The 18,497-nt window shown below is 43.2% G+C and overlaps 1 protein-coding gene across 5 annotated transcripts in view; it reads right to left on the bottom strand.

Annotated features, from left to right (window-relative positions):
* LOC120822520 (immunoglobulin kappa light chain-like) overlaps positions 1–18,497 on the bottom strand; it is a 73,654-nt gene that overhangs the window by 51,784 nt on the left and 3,373 nt on the right. For 2 of the 5 annotated variants that reach the window (XM_078105683.1, XM_040182290.2), the window contains exons 4-5: positions 18,399–18,442; positions 16,140–18,292 (exon numbers count right to left, since the gene is read on the bottom strand). In XM_078105683.1, the coding sequence (XP_077961809.1) occupies positions 18,173–18,292; positions 18,399–18,442 (164 nt within the window). In that variant the 3' untranslated portion in view covers positions 16,140–18,172. Of the gene's footprint in view, positions 1–16,139; positions 18,443–18,497 lie in introns of those variants that run through there. The other 3 variants (XM_040182291.2, XM_040182289.2, XM_078105682.1) reach the window with 2 other exon arrangements.

Genomic DNA, 18,497 nt, shown 5'->3' with positions numbered 1-18,497 from the left:
GGATGTTTTCAGGACTGCTATTGACAGTCTGGATGAGTTCACAGAGGCTGTAACTTCCTACATCGGCTTCTGTAAGGACAGCTATATAACATCATGCACCAGGGTGAGTTACAACAACGACAAACCCTGGTTCACAGCGGAACTCAGAACACTACGCCTGCAGAAGGATCAGGCATCTAGGAGTGGGGACAAAGATCGGTACACAGAGTCAAAATACAAGTTTAGCAAGACGGTGAGAGATGCTAAAGGACTGTACTCTGAGAAATTCCAACAACAGTTCTCAGCAAGTGACTCTGCTTCGGTTTGGAGAGGCCTCAAACACCTCACCAACTACAAGCCAAAAACCCCCCACTCCATGAATGACCTCCGCCTGGCAGACGAGCTGAATGAGTTCTACTGCAGATTTGAAAGACAATGTCCTGATCCCATCCCCCACAGCTCCACCAACCTGCTGCAGTCCCCCACCCCTCCCTCCCCCAGCCCATCAGGTGCTCACGCCTCTACATCTATATCACCTTCTCCTCCCCCACCAGCAACGACCCTCTCTATTCTGTAGAGAGATGTTAACCGGCTCTTTAAAAGACAAAATCCCCGTAAGGCAGGCGGTCCGGACTCCGTTTCCCCTCATACACTGAAGCATTTTGCTGACCAGCTGTCTCCGGTGTTCACTGACAACACCTCCCTGGAGGCATGCCATGTACCAGCCTGCTTCAAGGCCTCCACCATCATCCCTGTTTCCAAGAAGCCCAGGATCACAGAACTCGATGACTACAGGCCTATCGCCCTGACCTCTGTAGTCATGAAGTCTTTTGAACGGCTAGTCCTGACCCACCTGAAGTCCCTCACTGACCCCCTCCTGGACCTCCTGCAGTTCGCCTACAGAGCCAACAGGTCTGTGGACGATTCTGTCAACATGGCCCTCCACTACATCCTCCAGCATCTGGACTCCCCAGGAACCTACGCCAGGATCCTGTTTGTGGACTTCAGCTCTGCCATCAACACCATCATCCCGTCCCTGCTGCAGGACAAACTCTCCCAGCTGCACGTGGCCGACTCCACCTGCAATTGGATTATAGACTTCCTGTCTGACAGGAAATAGCACGTGAAGCTGGGGAAACATGTCTTAGCCTCTCGGACCATCAGCACCGGTTCCCCTCAAGGCTGCGTTCTTTCCCCTCTGCTCTTCTCCCTGTACACCAACAGCTGCACCTCCAGTCACCAGTCCGTCAAGCTCCTGACGTTTGCGGATGACACCACCCTCATTGGACTGATCTCTGGTGGGGATGAGTCCGCCTACAGGTGGGAGTCTGACCATCTGGTGTCCTGGTGCAGTCAGAACAACCTGGAGCTCAACGCTCTAAAGACAGTGGAGATGGTTGTGGATTTCCGGAGGAACACAGCCCCACCTTCCCCCATTACCCTGTGTGACCCGTCACTATTGTGGATTCCTTCCGTTTCCTGGGCTCCATTATCACCGAGGACCTCAAGTGGGAGCTGAACATTAGCATTTCATTTTACTTTATTTTATTACTTGTGCACTACTGTCTTGTTGTCTATTGTTACACTGTCAACTGTCACGCACCAACCGCCAAGACAAATTCCTTGTATGTTTGACATATTTTGGCAATAAATGATTCCTGATTCCTGATTCCAGATATGGTGAGAGTGAACAAATATATTTACATTTCCTCCGTGTTTAGATAAAAATACTGTTCAGTTTGCTCATTGGAACCAGATTAAAAGATGAAAAATAAATATGCATTTTTACATTGATATTTTTCAATAGAACAGCATTCACAACGTGACAAACAATAACTTCCGATAACCGTAATCACAGTTATCTATCATTGTATTCAATAGCATGGAGTGTAACCAAACTTTACAGACTGTTATGGACTCGTTACTTAAATGGGATACATGTTTTTCACTTTCATACTAATTCTTATATTTGTGAATACATGAACATGTATTTCTCTCAATGATCAAAAGAAATTGTTAATCTCCCCTTGACTGTTCATCTGACGATAAACTAGTTTATGCTTCTGCGTTTTCATAGAGACGCAAGAGCCCCTTGCGTGCCTTTTCACACATCCTTGCGCGCGTCGACCCATTTTTCTAGGCTTGCTTCAAAAGCTACGCAAGGCTCCTACAGCCCGCAAGGCTGCGTTGGTCTGATAACTACATCCTTTACAGAGTCTCACATTTCCATTATCATAGCACAATACCGCCATTATTAAAACGAACAATGGTTACGAGAGAACGGCCTGTCGGACCGATGACCATTTCTACAACCCGTCATTGGCGGACTATTAGGACATGCGTATGGCCTCCGATTCATGGAGAGAGATTTCCGCAAACTTCGATTTGCCGGTCGAGGGGAGAAAGTTGTGGAGGAAAATACGGACAAATGTGTCCGCGATGAAAAGCAGCAGTGGAGATGCACGGGGCAAAAAAGTCTATGATAAATAAATAAACAAACCAACGACTTCCCCACACAAATACGTGACTCTAGGTCGTCTTCGACAAAAAACGTTACTCCACCTATTGTTCTGGCGGGGAACTGCTTTGCAACACACGTAAGGCTTTTAGAACCATGAAATGAAATGAGTGTGTCGACACAACGGTGCGTAAAGACATAGAAGCATGCGCCAGCCTTATGGTACGTCGGAAATGCCCATTTTATCGCCAATACTCCTCAATTGCCCCTTTCCAGGGTTGTGGTGGGATGAGTCTCAGATTGAAATATCTTGGTAATACTGTTAGTCTCTTTTAGGGATCATCCTCCAACATCTACGCGATCCATAAGTATTACGTTACGGCTGGTTTTTCCACGGTCTTGCACTCAGCGACTCACTTTACAACAGTTCCACAAGTTTGAGGGCAAACTACGGTGGCCTCCAGGTAATGTAAAATATTGAAAGCATCTCTCTAGAGCCAACGTGTAGTCTTTCTGTTCATGGCTGTAGAATCACGGCTGCCTTTGTGAAACACGAATACCTTTGTCAAGAGGACGAGCTACCCTTGTAGATAAGCTAATGAAAACACATTTTTCATTTCAGGTAAATGACAATATAATCATGAATATCGTATTCCATTCCTGCTAATAGATCCCCTGAAATGTCACACCTTGTGCCTTAACTCCCGCACCCCAACCCCCCCAAAAGTCTTTTCTGCTCTCAAAGGCTCATGAGAAAAATAGGCGTCGCCTTAAAGTTACTTTTCAAGCTATGGATGGAGATACTCTGATGGGGGGAACGGAGCAGACTCGTGAGTGTAAAAACGGGTTTTGCATTATTACCTTGTATTTCTGCAAAGTAAATTTCCTCTTCTGAGACAGAAAAAACAACTTCACTCATCCAGTGTTAGTCACAGTTTTGTCACCGCTTGTTGGGTGGGGTCAACCGACCTCTCTGCTAGAAATGTGTAAAGAAGTGCCCGAATGGAATACTCACACTAAAAAATTTCCAGAAATGTCCATTTCTACTGCTTCATGCTGTATAAGGTAAACATTCATGTTTTGGGTCCAGGCTATAAGGATAACGACAACAAGGATTTTCTTGCACACAAATGTCCAGACCAAGGAATTGAAAAATCGTTACATCACTGAAAGCACTAGTGAACTATTCATACGTTTTCCTCCACACCAGCTCTCCCCTGCATCTCTGTGAATGAGCTTGTAGACAGCTTCAAGTAAAACATATTATTTATGACATTGCTGTTATAAGGTGTGACCGGATGAGGGCTCTTCCCTCCCTCTTACCTGCACACAGGGGTGTGGACCAGCATACCTGGTGCTAATTCCGATTGATTGGAAGAGGCGGGGACCTTACTTAAGTGTGGTGTGTGGACTCGTTCTGTTGTCTTCTCCTGCTGGGTGTCTGTGAGACGTGTCCGGAAGGCGTGCTTTATGTTTTTGCCGCTGCCCGAGGTCATCATTCTGCTGTGGTGTGGTAAGGGCACTTTCTCCATCTTTTGTGCCTTTTATTGTCCTGTGTCGCCATGTATGCGGCACTAATGTGCATTCTTTCATATAGCGACCCTGTCTTGGTCATGGATGTCCCTGTGTGGGTGGATGTATGCCTGGACTGCTGGCGTGCAGTGTCTCTGTACGATGTATGCCTCACTCTTTCGACACATTTGGGCGTTATTAAAATCTGACAGTCTTAATTGTAGTGTGGGCCGCTGTCTGAGTGTGTGTGTGCGAAGTGGGTGCCACCGCCGGGGTCCGTGGGCGGCCTGTCCTGTAATTCGGTAAATCGCTTTGTTTGCCTGTTTGCTGTACATTCATTAGTCGTGTTCTAACTGTTTCACATTACAGCTGGACCGGGCTGCAGCCTTGGACATGCTATTGTGGGGCTATCCTGGTGCAACGACTAAAGGGCCAATATTCCCCGGCGCGTTCTCCCTCCCCACTGAAGCTGTTCATACCGGCTGAAACCGTTCTGGATTCTGGTTAAACTTCTGATTACACAAGCAATCTGGAAACTGGTACAAAAATGGCTCTCTATATTGTATTAACCGTTGTACATATTGCATGTGGGTCTTTTCCTTTTTGTTATTTTGTTTGCAACTTCCTTATTATGCATGCTGGTTTATTGATTTGAATTGTTTTATTTTCTTCACTAATCACTAATCTACTCCTTAACAAAGAACATGTCATTTTAAAAAGAATATTTAACTAAATAAAACTGTATATTTTTATAATTACCTTATGGTCTCTGACCCCTGATTTTGGTGAACAGCTCTGTGCCTTAACAAGAATGGTCTTGGGCCTATCCCAAGTGGCGTTGTGGCGCTCCAAGTGGTGGAGACAAGGCTAACTTGTGGTAAAATACCGGGCAGACTATCAGGGCAGACAGGGAGAAATCTGAAAACGGGCAAAGTCAAACCAACCAATCAGGCAGTCACAGGAATAAACGCTGAAATGTTCAAAAATAGCAAAACAAGACTTTGCTCAGAGTGTTTGAGTGTGGCTTAAATGAGTGTTCGAGCATGAGGTGTAATCAGTGCAGTGAAAGTGTGTGGTGTAATCAGTCAATATTCACTACATACTACATTACGGAGTCTGTGCTCACCAAAGTGAAATTTGTCTCAAGTAAGCAAAGCTCTCTGGAGAAATGCCCCGCTGGCCAGAATTCACGGTTGGGTTTGTTTCCAGTTTTATATTGTAGTTTTCTGCCTCTTGTGTCGCTGGGTAACTTCACTTCCTACCTTGTCCTGTGATTGTCTGCTGTGTCTGATTGTTTCCACCTGTGTCCAATCACCTGCACATTCCCAGTGTATTTAAGCCTTTTGTGTCTCCCCCCCTGTTTGGCATTTTGATTTGGAATTTTGACTATTATAGTATTTTTGTTGGAGTCCTGCCTCCGCCTTCCCCACTTGCTGACCGAATGACGCGACCACGTAAGGACTCAGCAGACCTTTTGCCAAATTACGGACCCGATTACCTTAATGTGAGGAGCCCCTTCTGGAAGCGTCAGACAAACTTTGTTCGGTGCCAGGAGCTATGAAAGAGCTTGTCTCAAGCTCCGGGACCTCCACCCCAAGAGAAGGAGCGGCGACCTCCCGAACCCCGGGGGGCCATAGCGCACTGCCCTCCGCGCTGTGCCGCAGTGACAAGTATGTTTCTGATCAGCGGATACCTTAGGAAACCGCTAAAAACTCTAAGGTCGTCTGGGACTGGTCTATTTTCTTTTCCCAGTCAAAACTAAACATGGGGAAGCAGCGATTTCAGCTTTTTAAAGTCCTAGACAGCTCCCTCAGCTCCTTTTAAAGCCCTCCTTTAAACCCTAACACTTCTGTTTTCTTCTGCCTTTAATTGACCATTTCTGCATTTCGGAATTCTTAAAGAAATTCTTTAATCATACTGCAAATTGTATTCCATTTTTTATCTTTTAGTCTTTTTTTTTAATAACTTTTATGTTTCAATCAATGTTCTTAAATGTTTTTAAATCTCCTTGCTTTATGTTTGGATGTTAATCGTTTTATGGGAAGCACTACATTTGTTGTTAATGTGCTATACAAATAAAATAGAATTGCCTTGCCTAGTAAATGCACTCACTCCAAGTCTAATCCGCCTTCATTGTGCGGGTGGATACTTAAAGCCATATAATTCAGAATTTTTTTGTTTTGGTAACAAATCACTTATTAGTTGATTATTGTAACCTAACAATATACATGATTGCGGCCAGATGTGAGCCAGTGTTGGCCCATTTAATTTATGCCATATCTTGATCAGATGTAGCTGTTGCAGACATGGCCTTATTCTGGCTTAGATATGGCCACCGGGTCTATTGCCAACCAGCACTATAACAGGTTCTGGCCCGTTGATGGCTGCCAGACCTGGACTGAATCTGGCATAGCAACGGGCCTAAACTGGTTGAGATATAGCAGCCGGGTGTATCTGCAACCAGCACTGAAACGGGCTTCAGCCCATTGATGGCTGAAGAATCTGGGCCCAAGCTGGCTTCATAGAAGCGGCCCTATTCCGGCCAAGACATGACAGCAAGGTTTATTGGCAACCAGCACTTAAGGTTCTAGCCCATTGATGGCTACACCAGAACCCCATAGATTACTTTACAAGTCATTTAGCAGACGCTTTTATCCAAAGCGATTTACATTACAAATTTGTAACCTCCTAAATTTATCAATGTGTTTCACTTCAAGGTTTTGTTACTCAGCTTTAACGCTTTTTTTTTGTCCTAATACCAGAATCCATCCCATTATTTTTTAGATTGGAACTTCTTTCTGATGTTATCCATACACCTTATGGCATTCTATATACATGTTATGAATTTGTTGCTAAGTATTTTTGTCTGCTGCCCATTGTGGGAACTACATATATTGTGTGTGTGTGAGCTGCTTCTTGAAGGCAACCACATTACCTTTCTCAACATTAATAAAGCTTTTCTTACATGATTTCAATCCGGAGACTTGTTGAAATTTGAACAATGCTTTATTATAACAGGTGTAATATGATATTGCAAGTTGTTTGGGGCTTGGACTCCATCCTGCCGCAGGACAGACCCGGGGCCGGGATCTCGAGCCGAGACATATCCCCCCCTTGGGAGTCCAGACACTGGTGGTGGTAGAGCCCAAGTTGCATAACTCTCCAGCTATGCCAGGTTCTGCTGTAGATTGGAGGTGTCCGGGGTGGTGGCAGGTCGCCTTTGGAGCGTGCTGAAATGACAACTGACAGCAAAAGAGAGAACAGTTTAAAGTTGCCTGCCCCAATGCGATTGGTTTACGGTAAAGACACCCACGTCTGATGCTACCCAACCCCGCCCCTAATCAGCTGGCCGTGCGCCCCCAGGGAGAGAGGACACCACCAGGGAACGGCACAGCCTGTCCAGTCTTCCTGACTGAATTTTCGCCTAAGCTTCATTTAATAAAAAATGCATGAATGTTGCAGATCAAATAGCAATGATCATGTTAACAATTTGCTCTACAAAATGTTGGAAATGTTAGTTAGCATCGTTAATCAAAATATTACAATAAACTATTAATCAGTTCTTTACATAGAGCAGAATTGTTGACGAGATCAGTAATTATCAACTAATCCTTTTAGCTTTAGCGGGTTTAACTTTTTGGGGTTTTGCCGTTGTTTTTATCTTAAATAAAATGTGATTATCGTTATTTGCTGGCCGACAGTAAGTGACAAATGTGAAAACGGGGACTACTCAGGTCCTGTTAGGACATTACTGCTACTGACAGTTATGTAGGTGGTTTAGCTGAGTGTGATGAGAACACTGAGTCGACGGACAGATGGTTTCAGAAACTATCTAATGGTTTAGATTTGTGTTAAACTTTTCTTGTTCAGCAAAACAAATGAACGAGGCCAACAAGCAGTGGAGGACGCAGTGTTGTGTTTTTGAAGCATTGCTGAGGTGTGCACCCACACGCCTAACGCTGTTCCTGAAAAGTCAGAGCCAATGTGGAAGTACCTTGAACTTGCATTCTTTCTAAGGCCATCAGGGGATCTTGTGACAAAGTTGTGTATTAAAAAAAAAAGCATGAATAGAAGGCTCATAGGCAGAAGATTTTGACTATTAATCAATTGCATTTATTACCACTGCACAAAAAGTTACTATTTCACATTGAAACACAATTGAAACAATTAGTATTTAATTTTCACTCCTAACATTCTGTCCAAAAGGACTTTTACGTCACATGTTACATGTGACACAAAAAATATCAGGTGATCTGGGATATTTGTGTGTGGTTTTTCAACACATTTTCCCAAAACCACCATCATGTTTGATTCAAGTTTAACAAATAACTCACAGCAGCAAGCCGACGAACAAAAGCCCTTCAGATAGAGAGCCAATGAATGTGTATATGGACTCAGACTCGTGTAACTTAAAGCCAAAGGCATGTTGACTCTGCCACACCCGCCCAAGGTCTTAAATCAAATTTTAGTTTTGTAACTGTTTATGTCATACCTTCCATCCAGTTTTTTTCCTTTCCTTCATGAACAGCCTGGATTCATAGAGTTATCTCACGTAAACTTGAGATCAGCACATCTTTTCAGAAAGGAGTATCAGTTGCAGCTTCAACATGTAGTCACAAGAAAGACAGTGATAAAATGACCTCAGCGTCTCATAGGTCTGCTTGGTACCCCTTTGAAGCACGTACACTCCTGCTTTTAGTTGAGTATGTGCATTCAGTCTCAAGGTTGTTTCTTTGTCTTCTAGATCTGCTGATCTTTTGTTCTCTTACCACCGCATATTGGATGTTTGATTAATTTCGTTCACCCTAACAAAAAACAAAAAACTACAATATTGTACATTGTAGACAATAAAACTGTCCTGAATCACTATTGTGCCTGATTGAATGATAAAAACAGTAATCTTACCTCTGCATTTGGTGTGGAGGGAGCTGAACATCTTGCATGAGACTCTGAAGAAGAAAGAAAAGTTCTGACACTATAAGAACGTGTGAAGTGCGCGCAAAATAGTTGTTACAATACCGGTTACTTCACAGCGGTTTCTCTTGTTCATCATGCAAAGTAAGAAAACCAGAAGGACATTAAGGATGATGGTAAAAGTTAGAGCTCCACTCAAGAAATACACCAATACACAAGATATGAGAGTCCTTCTCATCTGTAGAGAAACAAAAACAGGAGACAGTACACAGCTTAAGTCTTTAGGGGAGATAAAACAGTTGAACAAAACTATAAAAATGACATATATCACATATATGATGATGATGATGATTTTATATTGCTTTTAAAAGTATTTTACTAGAAATAAATAACAAAACCTCTGATTGAAATGACTTACCTTTAACGTCCAGTTTGGTTACGTCTCCAAACAATGTGTCAACACGAGGCAACAGCACAGTAGTAGGTTCCAGCATGAGACGGATTCAGGCTCCCCATCGGCAGGTTGTAGTCACAGGTGTGTGTGTTTTTGTGTTGGGTTTCCTCTCACACTGATCAGTGCTGCTGAGTCTTTGAACCAGTAAACACTGTGTTGTCCATCACTGTCAGGGATGCGTGGGGGAGGCAGGACTCAAACGCAGACCTCTCAGGAAAACAAAAGACTTCATTAGTCAAAAGGCCAAAAAACACAGGAACCAGGGGCAGAACAGCAGGCATGAAACTACGGACATCCACGACGATAGACAATGACGCGACAAGTGACACACGGCTTAAATACACAAGGGAGGTGCAGGTGATTGGACACAGGTGGAAACTATTAGACGATCACGAAGGATGACGGGACAAGGCAGGAAGTGAAGTTACCCGGGGACACGAGTGGCAGAAAACTACAAAATACAACAGGAAGTGAACCACACCGTGACAATCACAGGTCCCAGTTTGTACTGTACAGTTCAGAGTCACAGAGCCTCCTGGCTGGATGGTCTCTGATAATGACTGATGGATTAAAGTTGGGATGTTTGAACTAGAACCCTCTACACTGACAGTAGCTATCGCCAAGAAATCCAATTTGAATGTAAAACTGCTCACACAGTAGTAAGTAGCTGAGTCTTTAATTTGCAGATCTTTTATCGTCAAGTGATTCCGATCATTTTCAGTATCCAATGTGAAACGTGGATTCTTGAATTCAGCATAAAATATAGGTTCTGTTACCGTGTAGGAGGATGAGATGAGCCTCGGTTTCTGTCCCAGAGTGTGTTTAGACCAGTGAACCTTGCTACTGAACCGGCTTCATAAAAACATGTCAACGTCAAGTTTCCCCCAGTTCGAACTGATAGAAAACTATTCCCTTGATGAACAGATGAGGAGGAATCCAGGTCGGTCGTCTGAACTGAAGCGATACAAGAGAAGAAGCGATTACACTTCATGATACTATGAATCAACACATCTGCAATGCCATCAGGAGTGGCCACACACTTTAAAAGATTCAAACTGAAGTCACTAAAACACAACCCCCCTTTTTTTCCCAAGAACAAACATGTCAGATAGAAGATAAACTTTGCAGATGTCATCGTGTTGAAATGATTGTGTTGAATGAGAACAATCTTCATCCCTTCTACATTTTTCACTCACAAGACGAAGTGTTTGATTGGCCAACAAAAAGTGACAGTACATCCTACTCAGGAAAGACGATCACATGCTCACTGCCACCCATTCAAATTAGTATATTGCGCAACTTGTTCACATAATTAGATACATATGATTAACACAACTTAAATCAGTGGGAGATAACTCTATATTTGTATCAAAAATCAACACATGTTTTAAGGAGTTTCCACAAATCATCCTTTCTTGATATGCTGAAATAAAGTATACTCAGCTCTCTCACGGTGGATAGGAAGGAGGGGCAGCATGCCATAGATGTAAACAGGGCTGTAGTGGAGGGTAAGCCCACATGAATCTCTGGAATTTTGGAAATAGCGTTTACCCACCTCGGAGTGGCGTTCACGCACCTCAAAGTTCCCCGCGCCTTGTATTCTTCCGTTGGAATAAGTATATTTGGTGTCATTTTAAAACACCTAAGACCACGTTTCATATTGTTGAAAATATAAACGCTGTAGTCTGAATCATTTTCATCTGCGCTGTATGGTCTGTGACCTTCCAATCAGCGTCTTGCGGTTGCGGCGGCAACACCAATTAGGATCCATCCAGGAAGTATGTAAACACACAATAAATCAGTGGCGGGAGAGCCTGTGATGACACTGCATGAAAAGTGAGATTTTCGTCCCCGTAAACCTCCCTAATTTCCAACAATTTCCGCCAATTTGCAACCCGCGCACGTCGCGCTTGTCTGTGCCACAAATTGTCGGAAACGAACCATGACGTAGGTGGAGAGCTGGCGGAGGTGCGAATGGCCCGAATTAGCATATGAATCCAGCGAAACCGCGGGTGGCCGAGCCGAGCGGGCTTGAATATCCTTACTCCTTATTGGATGAAACCACAACTTACGAACAAATAAAATCACTCCTGATTGGCAGCAAAACCACACGTGGGCAGACCAGGCTTGAGTTTCCTTGTTCATGATTGGATGAAACCACAACTTTCAATCACTCGTGATTGGTCACCCGCCTCATTTTATTTATATATTCATATTATGCTGTATATTCATTTCATGGTTATCCTATGTAGGCTACTACACTATTATTAGGATACCAACCAGGACATCAATGAATTTATAGAGAAAATTAACATTTGCCACATGTTTATGCAAAGAAAGCTTTATTAACAACACACAAACAACAACTACATACAAAGTGAGGATCTGCCCACAATTTAAAAACTACAGCTCAGTAAACTGTCCGTTTGCCTCCTCGGGGTTGTAGACCGTCACTGGCGCCGTGTTTTCCGAGGCAGGTCTGTCGTGCAGGCAGCTCGTGTGTGTGGCGACCATACAATCCACCTCAAGACCCCGCCAATAACGTCGTCCTCTCCGTCCGACGTGAGCTCCACGGTGGCGGATTTCCAGAGTTCCACCTCGTCATCAGCCAGCACACTTTGTCTCGATTCCAGCAGCTGTAAAAACAACAATGAATCAGTACTGTGCGATGTGTATGGACACAACACATCTATCAATGCACCTGAAAAAGTCAGCAAATAAACTCTGACCGTCTTTTTTCCTCGCTCGACTCCGCGCTGAATCCTTCGCATCTTCCGCCCGCAATGAGTGTTTCGGCTGAACCTGAAGCTCCTGCGTCCCGTCTCAAAATAAGTCTTACAGGTGGCTGGAAAACAATTAAATGAGTGTGGTATGAATACGAAAAAAATCAAACGCAAGTCACAGTAACATTTAACAAGAAAGGATAAATAGTAAACAGTGTCACTTACACACAATTACGTTGTCTAAATCTGGACTTTTCCCGGAGCAAATACGAGGTCACCGCCTCATTATGAGGCGAGATTAGTCTGTGAAAACAAAATGTACAGTTATGGTTGGTATCCATACGTATATATTCCCTTATAGCGCAGAATGAAAGCATATTCTTTAAATCTTACCCTTGCTCCGGTTCGTAGCGCCTGTAATTCGTCTAGGCGTTGTGAAGACGGCGCACCGCTTCCTGTAAACGACACGGCAAAGAAAACACACTTTATTAAAGCTGTTTCTGCTCACTTGTAAGGCTACTAGGCTACTCTTAGCTTTCGTTTGAGGCTACGCTACTCTTAGCTTAGCTTGCAGTCATCGAACGTATTCTTACCGCTATCTTGGGATCGTGCGCCCGTCTCCTCTTCTTTGAGTCAGTTCCTCTCCTCCATGAACAGAAACCCGCAGAGTCCCGAACGCTCCAGTGGAGCGAACCGCTCGTTGATATCGGCAGTTTGTTGTTGGAGTTGACGAGACGATCCACTGAGAGCATTCAGCAGCATCTTCTCGTCTGTCTGCGGAGTGGCCGAAAGTTGGTGACCGCGGAGAGGAGTTGAAGGCGAGTTGAACGCGAGACGTCGTCCAGCCATTATTCACGAACCAGCAAAAACCAAACAAAGGAACTGGAGATACAGTTCTTCTGAATATAGTAACGCACACATGTCTGTTTGTATGCTCGTCTTGCAAGTACTGCTGTATCAGTCATGCCTATGACCTCACACGTGATTGGACGAGGAGTCTAAGGGTCCTCCAATCACATTCGAGGTTATTGTTATACGGAAGGACCAGTATTTTAGGAAGACAAATGGTTGGGACTTTGAAACAGCTGATATGCTTTATGTAAAGCACAGTGTTTTGGTGTCAGCAGAACGACTTTCCCTAGAAAACTGTACAGTGGTGCCTCTTTCTCCATTCCACCAGACAGTCTTGAGTCTGACAGACATGCAATGTTGACAATGTATCATCAGATGTACCCTTGTGTCACTGAGGTTGAATGTTTTGCCATGACATGTAAACGGGTAACATATATGAATGTAACTTACTCAATCGATAGATGCAGAGCATAAAGGTGGTGGAGCATCCAAGTGGTGTGGAAACACTAACAGTTTTGAGGAACCCGTCCTTGACCCTTTAGCAGAACTACGACCAGCCATTATAAAGCAGTTTATAGTTGTTAATGTTGTGTCAAAGGGTACGGCATTTAAACATGTTCTTGCACAAGTTTCCTGGCTTCATCCCCACCCGGACAGACATTTCTATGGAAAGCCAATAGAAGTTTGGGGCTTGCAGGGAACAGACACGTCATACCCAGCATCATTTCTGCCAGTTGAGCGCATTGCTACAAGATGTCTGGTTAATACATCCTCTGTGCATTTAAGTAGGACCAAAGAAAAGGTCACTGTAGTCCTGCCACTATGCACTGTAGTTGAGCTCTAGGAGACTGATCTCTGCAGACCCCTCATTCTGATTCAAATGTTTGCATGGAATGCTCATTTTACCTTGATTAAAACTTTTTTAAAGAAGTTATTTTGTTTATCTTTTTTATATAACATTTGCCATTGCTAATGGCGTACACAGTAATCTAGCATATTTGAATTAAATGAATCAATTCAAGCTAAAATGTAAGAGTCTATAATTAGGCTACTGAGCCTGGTCTATTTGTACCAGAGATTTTTTTACCTTTTAAAAAATGTCACCTGGGCTAAAACTCCCTCTGCGACCCTGATTTGCATTTGTATAGCTCACAGCATTTTCATTTACATGTCAAAGCCTCCCATAGAATTAGGAGGAGGGGGGTCATGGGGGGACAACTGCCAAGGGAGGCCCACATCAATTTCTGACAATTTACGGCAGTTTTCGGCGTTGCCCGCAAATTGCCGCAAACCTGAAATTCCACGACAATTTACAGTGCCGCATACTGCCGAAAATCCCACTTTTCATGCAGTGTGAGGGGTGGAAGTGAGCGGAGTAGGAGAGCCGCAGCAGAAAGTCACGGAGAGATGGCGATGTTTTACGAGTGTCTTAACACTGTTCAACACTGTTCAATTATATTTAGGTGTTAAATGTTATTTAGGTGTTGTAAACAAAAGTAAATAAAAGGAGAGGGGGGGTTACCGCTGACGCTACGGCCGCGGACGCTACGGTCCAATCAGAAGGATCCTGTGAGGGGTCAGGACTTCGACTCAGGTGCAGAGCAATAGGGCACAGAAGGTTCTTTGCAGGTTTGAAATCCTTTACTAGAAAAATAAACTAATGCAAGACAAAAGGGTGCACAGGCAAAAGCGGAATCCACACGCTCTTGAAGAAACAAAAAAAGGAAGAGAGCCTGGCAACGAAGTAAAAAAACAAGTTTACCAAAAACAGCACTGGGGACTTCTAACTACAAACATACACCTCTAGGAAACACAAAAGATAACCTGACACGTGGGGAACTGAGGCTTAAATACAGGTGGGGGTGATTGCAAACTAAACTCAGCTGTGGGGGGAAACTAGATACAGGAAGTGCCGTGGTTACAAAAATAAAACAGGAAGTTAATCTTCACCGTCTCTTCGAGTCGTCACAGATCCGTCCTCGGGTATAATGCCATACCCTTTCCGTAAGGAGTTAATTTTGTTTTCCTATTTGCGTTGTTCGTTCCTATTTGCCGTGTTTTGCACTTCAGGGCCACCATAGAAGAGACCATCTAGTGCTCCCACTCCCACAGATGCCAGCAAAAGGCCTCAAGTACAAATTAAGACTGAAAAAGATCAATTCACGTTTTTAAACGTTGTTTTGGTTTGCACAACATTGTATACATTGGATTCAACAGGCGGCTGCCCTACCACACCGGACGTCTGCTGGAGAGAGGAGAGAGCGACAGAATCAATGAATGAACACAGGGCTTTCTAATCTCAGGGCACCTGGCCCAGGTGCCTTCAATCACCAAATCTCATTGGAAGGCTGCTGCCTCCACAGCAGGGGTCGTCACAATAGGCTATTTATGCTGACATAGGTACAGTGTTCCTTTAACTTATAATGTCTGTGTAATTGACAGGCAGCATAACTGGTGTTCTCAGCCCCACAACTCTTGAATTCAAGATGTTTTTTCAGGCAGTGATGGGACAGGCAATGATGCAGAGAGCACAGAGAGAGGAGAAACACCAGGAGGTCGAATAGAAAGAGTGAGGAGGCTGGTGAGTGAACAAAAGAGGAAAGAGGAGGAAATGAAAGAAGACCAACAGAGAATGAAGAAATAGATGAAGGAGAATAGCAGAAGGAGATGAAGAAACAGGTAGTAAGAGAGGAAACAGGGACAGGATAATCTGAATTAGAACCTGAAGTAGGGGCAGATACAGAGACTGAAGACACAGTGAGAGGAGTAAGAGAGCAGATGCCACCTGTATATCTGGACAGAGAATCAACACACACAGTTTAAAAAAGCTAACCCATGGCTTATTGTCAATGGTGAATATCTTGGATGCAAAAAAAAAGTGAAAAGCCTTGGAGTGTTTAAAGAAACAGGAATGTGTCTCTCAAATGAATGGGTAGCAACCCAAGTCACATACAGTCACAATGGTTACAGAGTTGCAATGCTTTGTGTTGCGCTGCGTCGAGGTCGTTATGGTCACAAAATACAGAGTTTACCCACCTCTTATTTTACCACTACAGCAGTGGATGTAAATACGACTAGCAGAGGGAAATGTGAAGGATAACAATTAACAAGAACAAGAATGTGTTGGAGGAAACCCAGAGATGGTGAGAAGGAACAAATATATACTACATTTCCTCCATGTTTAGACAAAAACACTGTTCAGTTTGTTCGTTCGAACCAGATTAAAGGAAAAAGAATGAAATATGTGTTTTTAGGTTGTTATTTTTTAATACAACAGCATTAATGAACATGACAAAAAACTGTACCATACACAACAACTCGACCCGGCCCAGTGGCCTTTCTGTGTGGAGTCTGCATGTTCTCCCCGTGTCTGCATCGGTTCTCTCCGGTACTCTGGCTTTCCCCCACAGTCCAAAGACATGCACTGGGGATCAGGTTAATTGGGGACTCTAAATTGCCCGTTGGTGTATGAATGTAAGTGTGAATGGTCATATGTCTCCGTGTTAGCCATGCGATTGGCTGGCGACCAATCCAGGGTGTACCCTGTCTTTTGCCCAAAGGTGGCTGAGATAGACTCCAGCCCCCCCCTGTGTGCACGATACGCGATGTGACGATGGATGGAGATTTAATCACAGTGTAGGAGCCATATACATTTGGTATTATTTCATTTAATTTTGCTCTGTGCCACTAAGGGGCTGAATGTGCTTTGTGGCTCAGCTGACCTCGGATCAGCCCAGGTAGGCCATTTAACCTGCAGGAATCTCAGACACCGGTGTTACTAATTTGGGAAGCAAACAGTTTTCGACTGTGCCAGTGTGCGGGTGTGCCTTTGTGGTGAGCAATGCGGTTTGTTATTTGGGGTACATGTATTATCAGTTAAAGTTTTGCAATATTTGGATGTAAAATAAACATGCAAGGTAATTGTAACATCAGAGAACTCTCCGTTTTGCTGTGTTTGAGCGCACCGGGCGCACGTCTAAACTAATCCACCATATTAGCAACCAGTACTAGACTTCGTTTAGGACTTCGTCAGTACACACAGTTCTTTATCAGTTCATTCTCTAGTGCGGAGGTACTGTAGGGGGTTCGCGAAATTTTTGGTTGATAAGAAAAAAAAAGAAATTCAATCAATTTTTTTTTTGTTCACTTTCATACTAATTCTTATATTTGGCTTGATACGTGAACATTTATTTCCTTCAATGTTCAAAACAACCAGCTACTCTCCCCCTGACTGTTAGTCCGTCTGAAATGCCCGTTTTATAGCCAATACTCCTCATTCCTCCCTTTCCAGGGCTGTGATGGGAGGAGTCTCAGATTGCAATATCTTGGTAATACTGTTCTTTTATAGGGATCATCCTCCAACATCTATGCGATCCATAAGTCAAACGTTGGCTGGTGTTTCCACGGTTTGGCACTAAGGAGCTCACTTTTGTCAAAAGACAATGTGACTAAGGCGATTTTAGGCAACAAAAATCAACTAAGTCTCTGAAATTATTCCCATCATTAAGGACTGGTCCCCTATTGGTAAGTGATGAGGTTTACTATATCATAGGCTAGGCTATGAACATTTATACATTTATGTTAGCCTGAATTTAACAGTAGGAGAGTCTGAACCTTCTGACTGTGTTTAAGTTTCAAACAGGAACCAGCAGGCTCTTTCACCGGCTGGAGGTTGAGGGTGTTAAATGGGTTTGTATTAATATGTTTTAGTGCTTTCTTTCTGTAAAATAAATCTTCAATCGTCCAGTAATTGTCAGTTTTTAACTGATTATCAACTACAGCAGCAGGATTTTATGTCACAAAAAAAAGCTCCTTCCTTTTCCTGTTTAGTTATTATCATTGATTACATTAATTTCACATACAAATAACCCAATTTGATTTGGTTATAGAAAACAACAATGAGGTTGAACACAAAACGCAGATCTGAAACTGCGGAGCTGAGCTTCTAATAGTTAAGACATTTAATTTATTTGCTGTTTTTAATTGTCTTTTAATTCCTGCATTTTCCTGCATTTTATTTCCCTTTATTGTATGAAATGTTATGATGTGAAGCCCTTTGAGTCTGCCTTGTGTATGAAAAGCGCTATACAAATAAAATTGCCTTGCCTTGCCTTGCCTTATTGATTTAAAAATGATAGATGGTTTGAAGATGCTTCTCACCACTTACAGAAGAAATGAGTATCATATTTATGCAAATTACCAAAAAATAGACTTCTATTTTAACTTTTATCAAAACCTTCATTACAGTTCAAAAGAGAAAACCTTGTCATATGTCGAGTTCTACTGCTTCACGCTGTAGTAAATACATTCACTCCAGGTCTGATCCGTCTGTCTTCTTGATCCGTTGTGCAGGTGGACACTTATAGCCACGTAATACAGGATTTCTTTCTTTTGGTAAACCTCGTAATAAATCACATATTAGTTGATCATTATTACTTGAAAAAATATGCAGCAAGAATGAAAAGGTACTAAAATGTAAGGCAGCAGTTAAATAGTTCTTATTCACCTTTGCATTTGCCGTGGAGGAAGCAGGATATCTTGCTTGAGATTCTTAAAACAGAAAAAGCTCTTTAATTCAAAAAGCTGCATTAAGTGAAACCAAGCT

The sequence above is a fragment of the Gasterosteus aculeatus genome, chromosome 7 (genome assembly GCF_964276395.1).
Source record: "Gasterosteus aculeatus chromosome 7, fGasAcu3.hap1.1, whole genome shotgun sequence".
NCBI classification, from domain to species: domain Eukaryota; kingdom Metazoa; phylum Chordata; class Actinopteri; order Perciformes; family Gasterosteidae; genus Gasterosteus; species Gasterosteus aculeatus.
The sequence above is the reverse complement of the archived record's forward strand: the minus strand, read 5'-3'. Positions and strand labels throughout refer to the sequence as shown.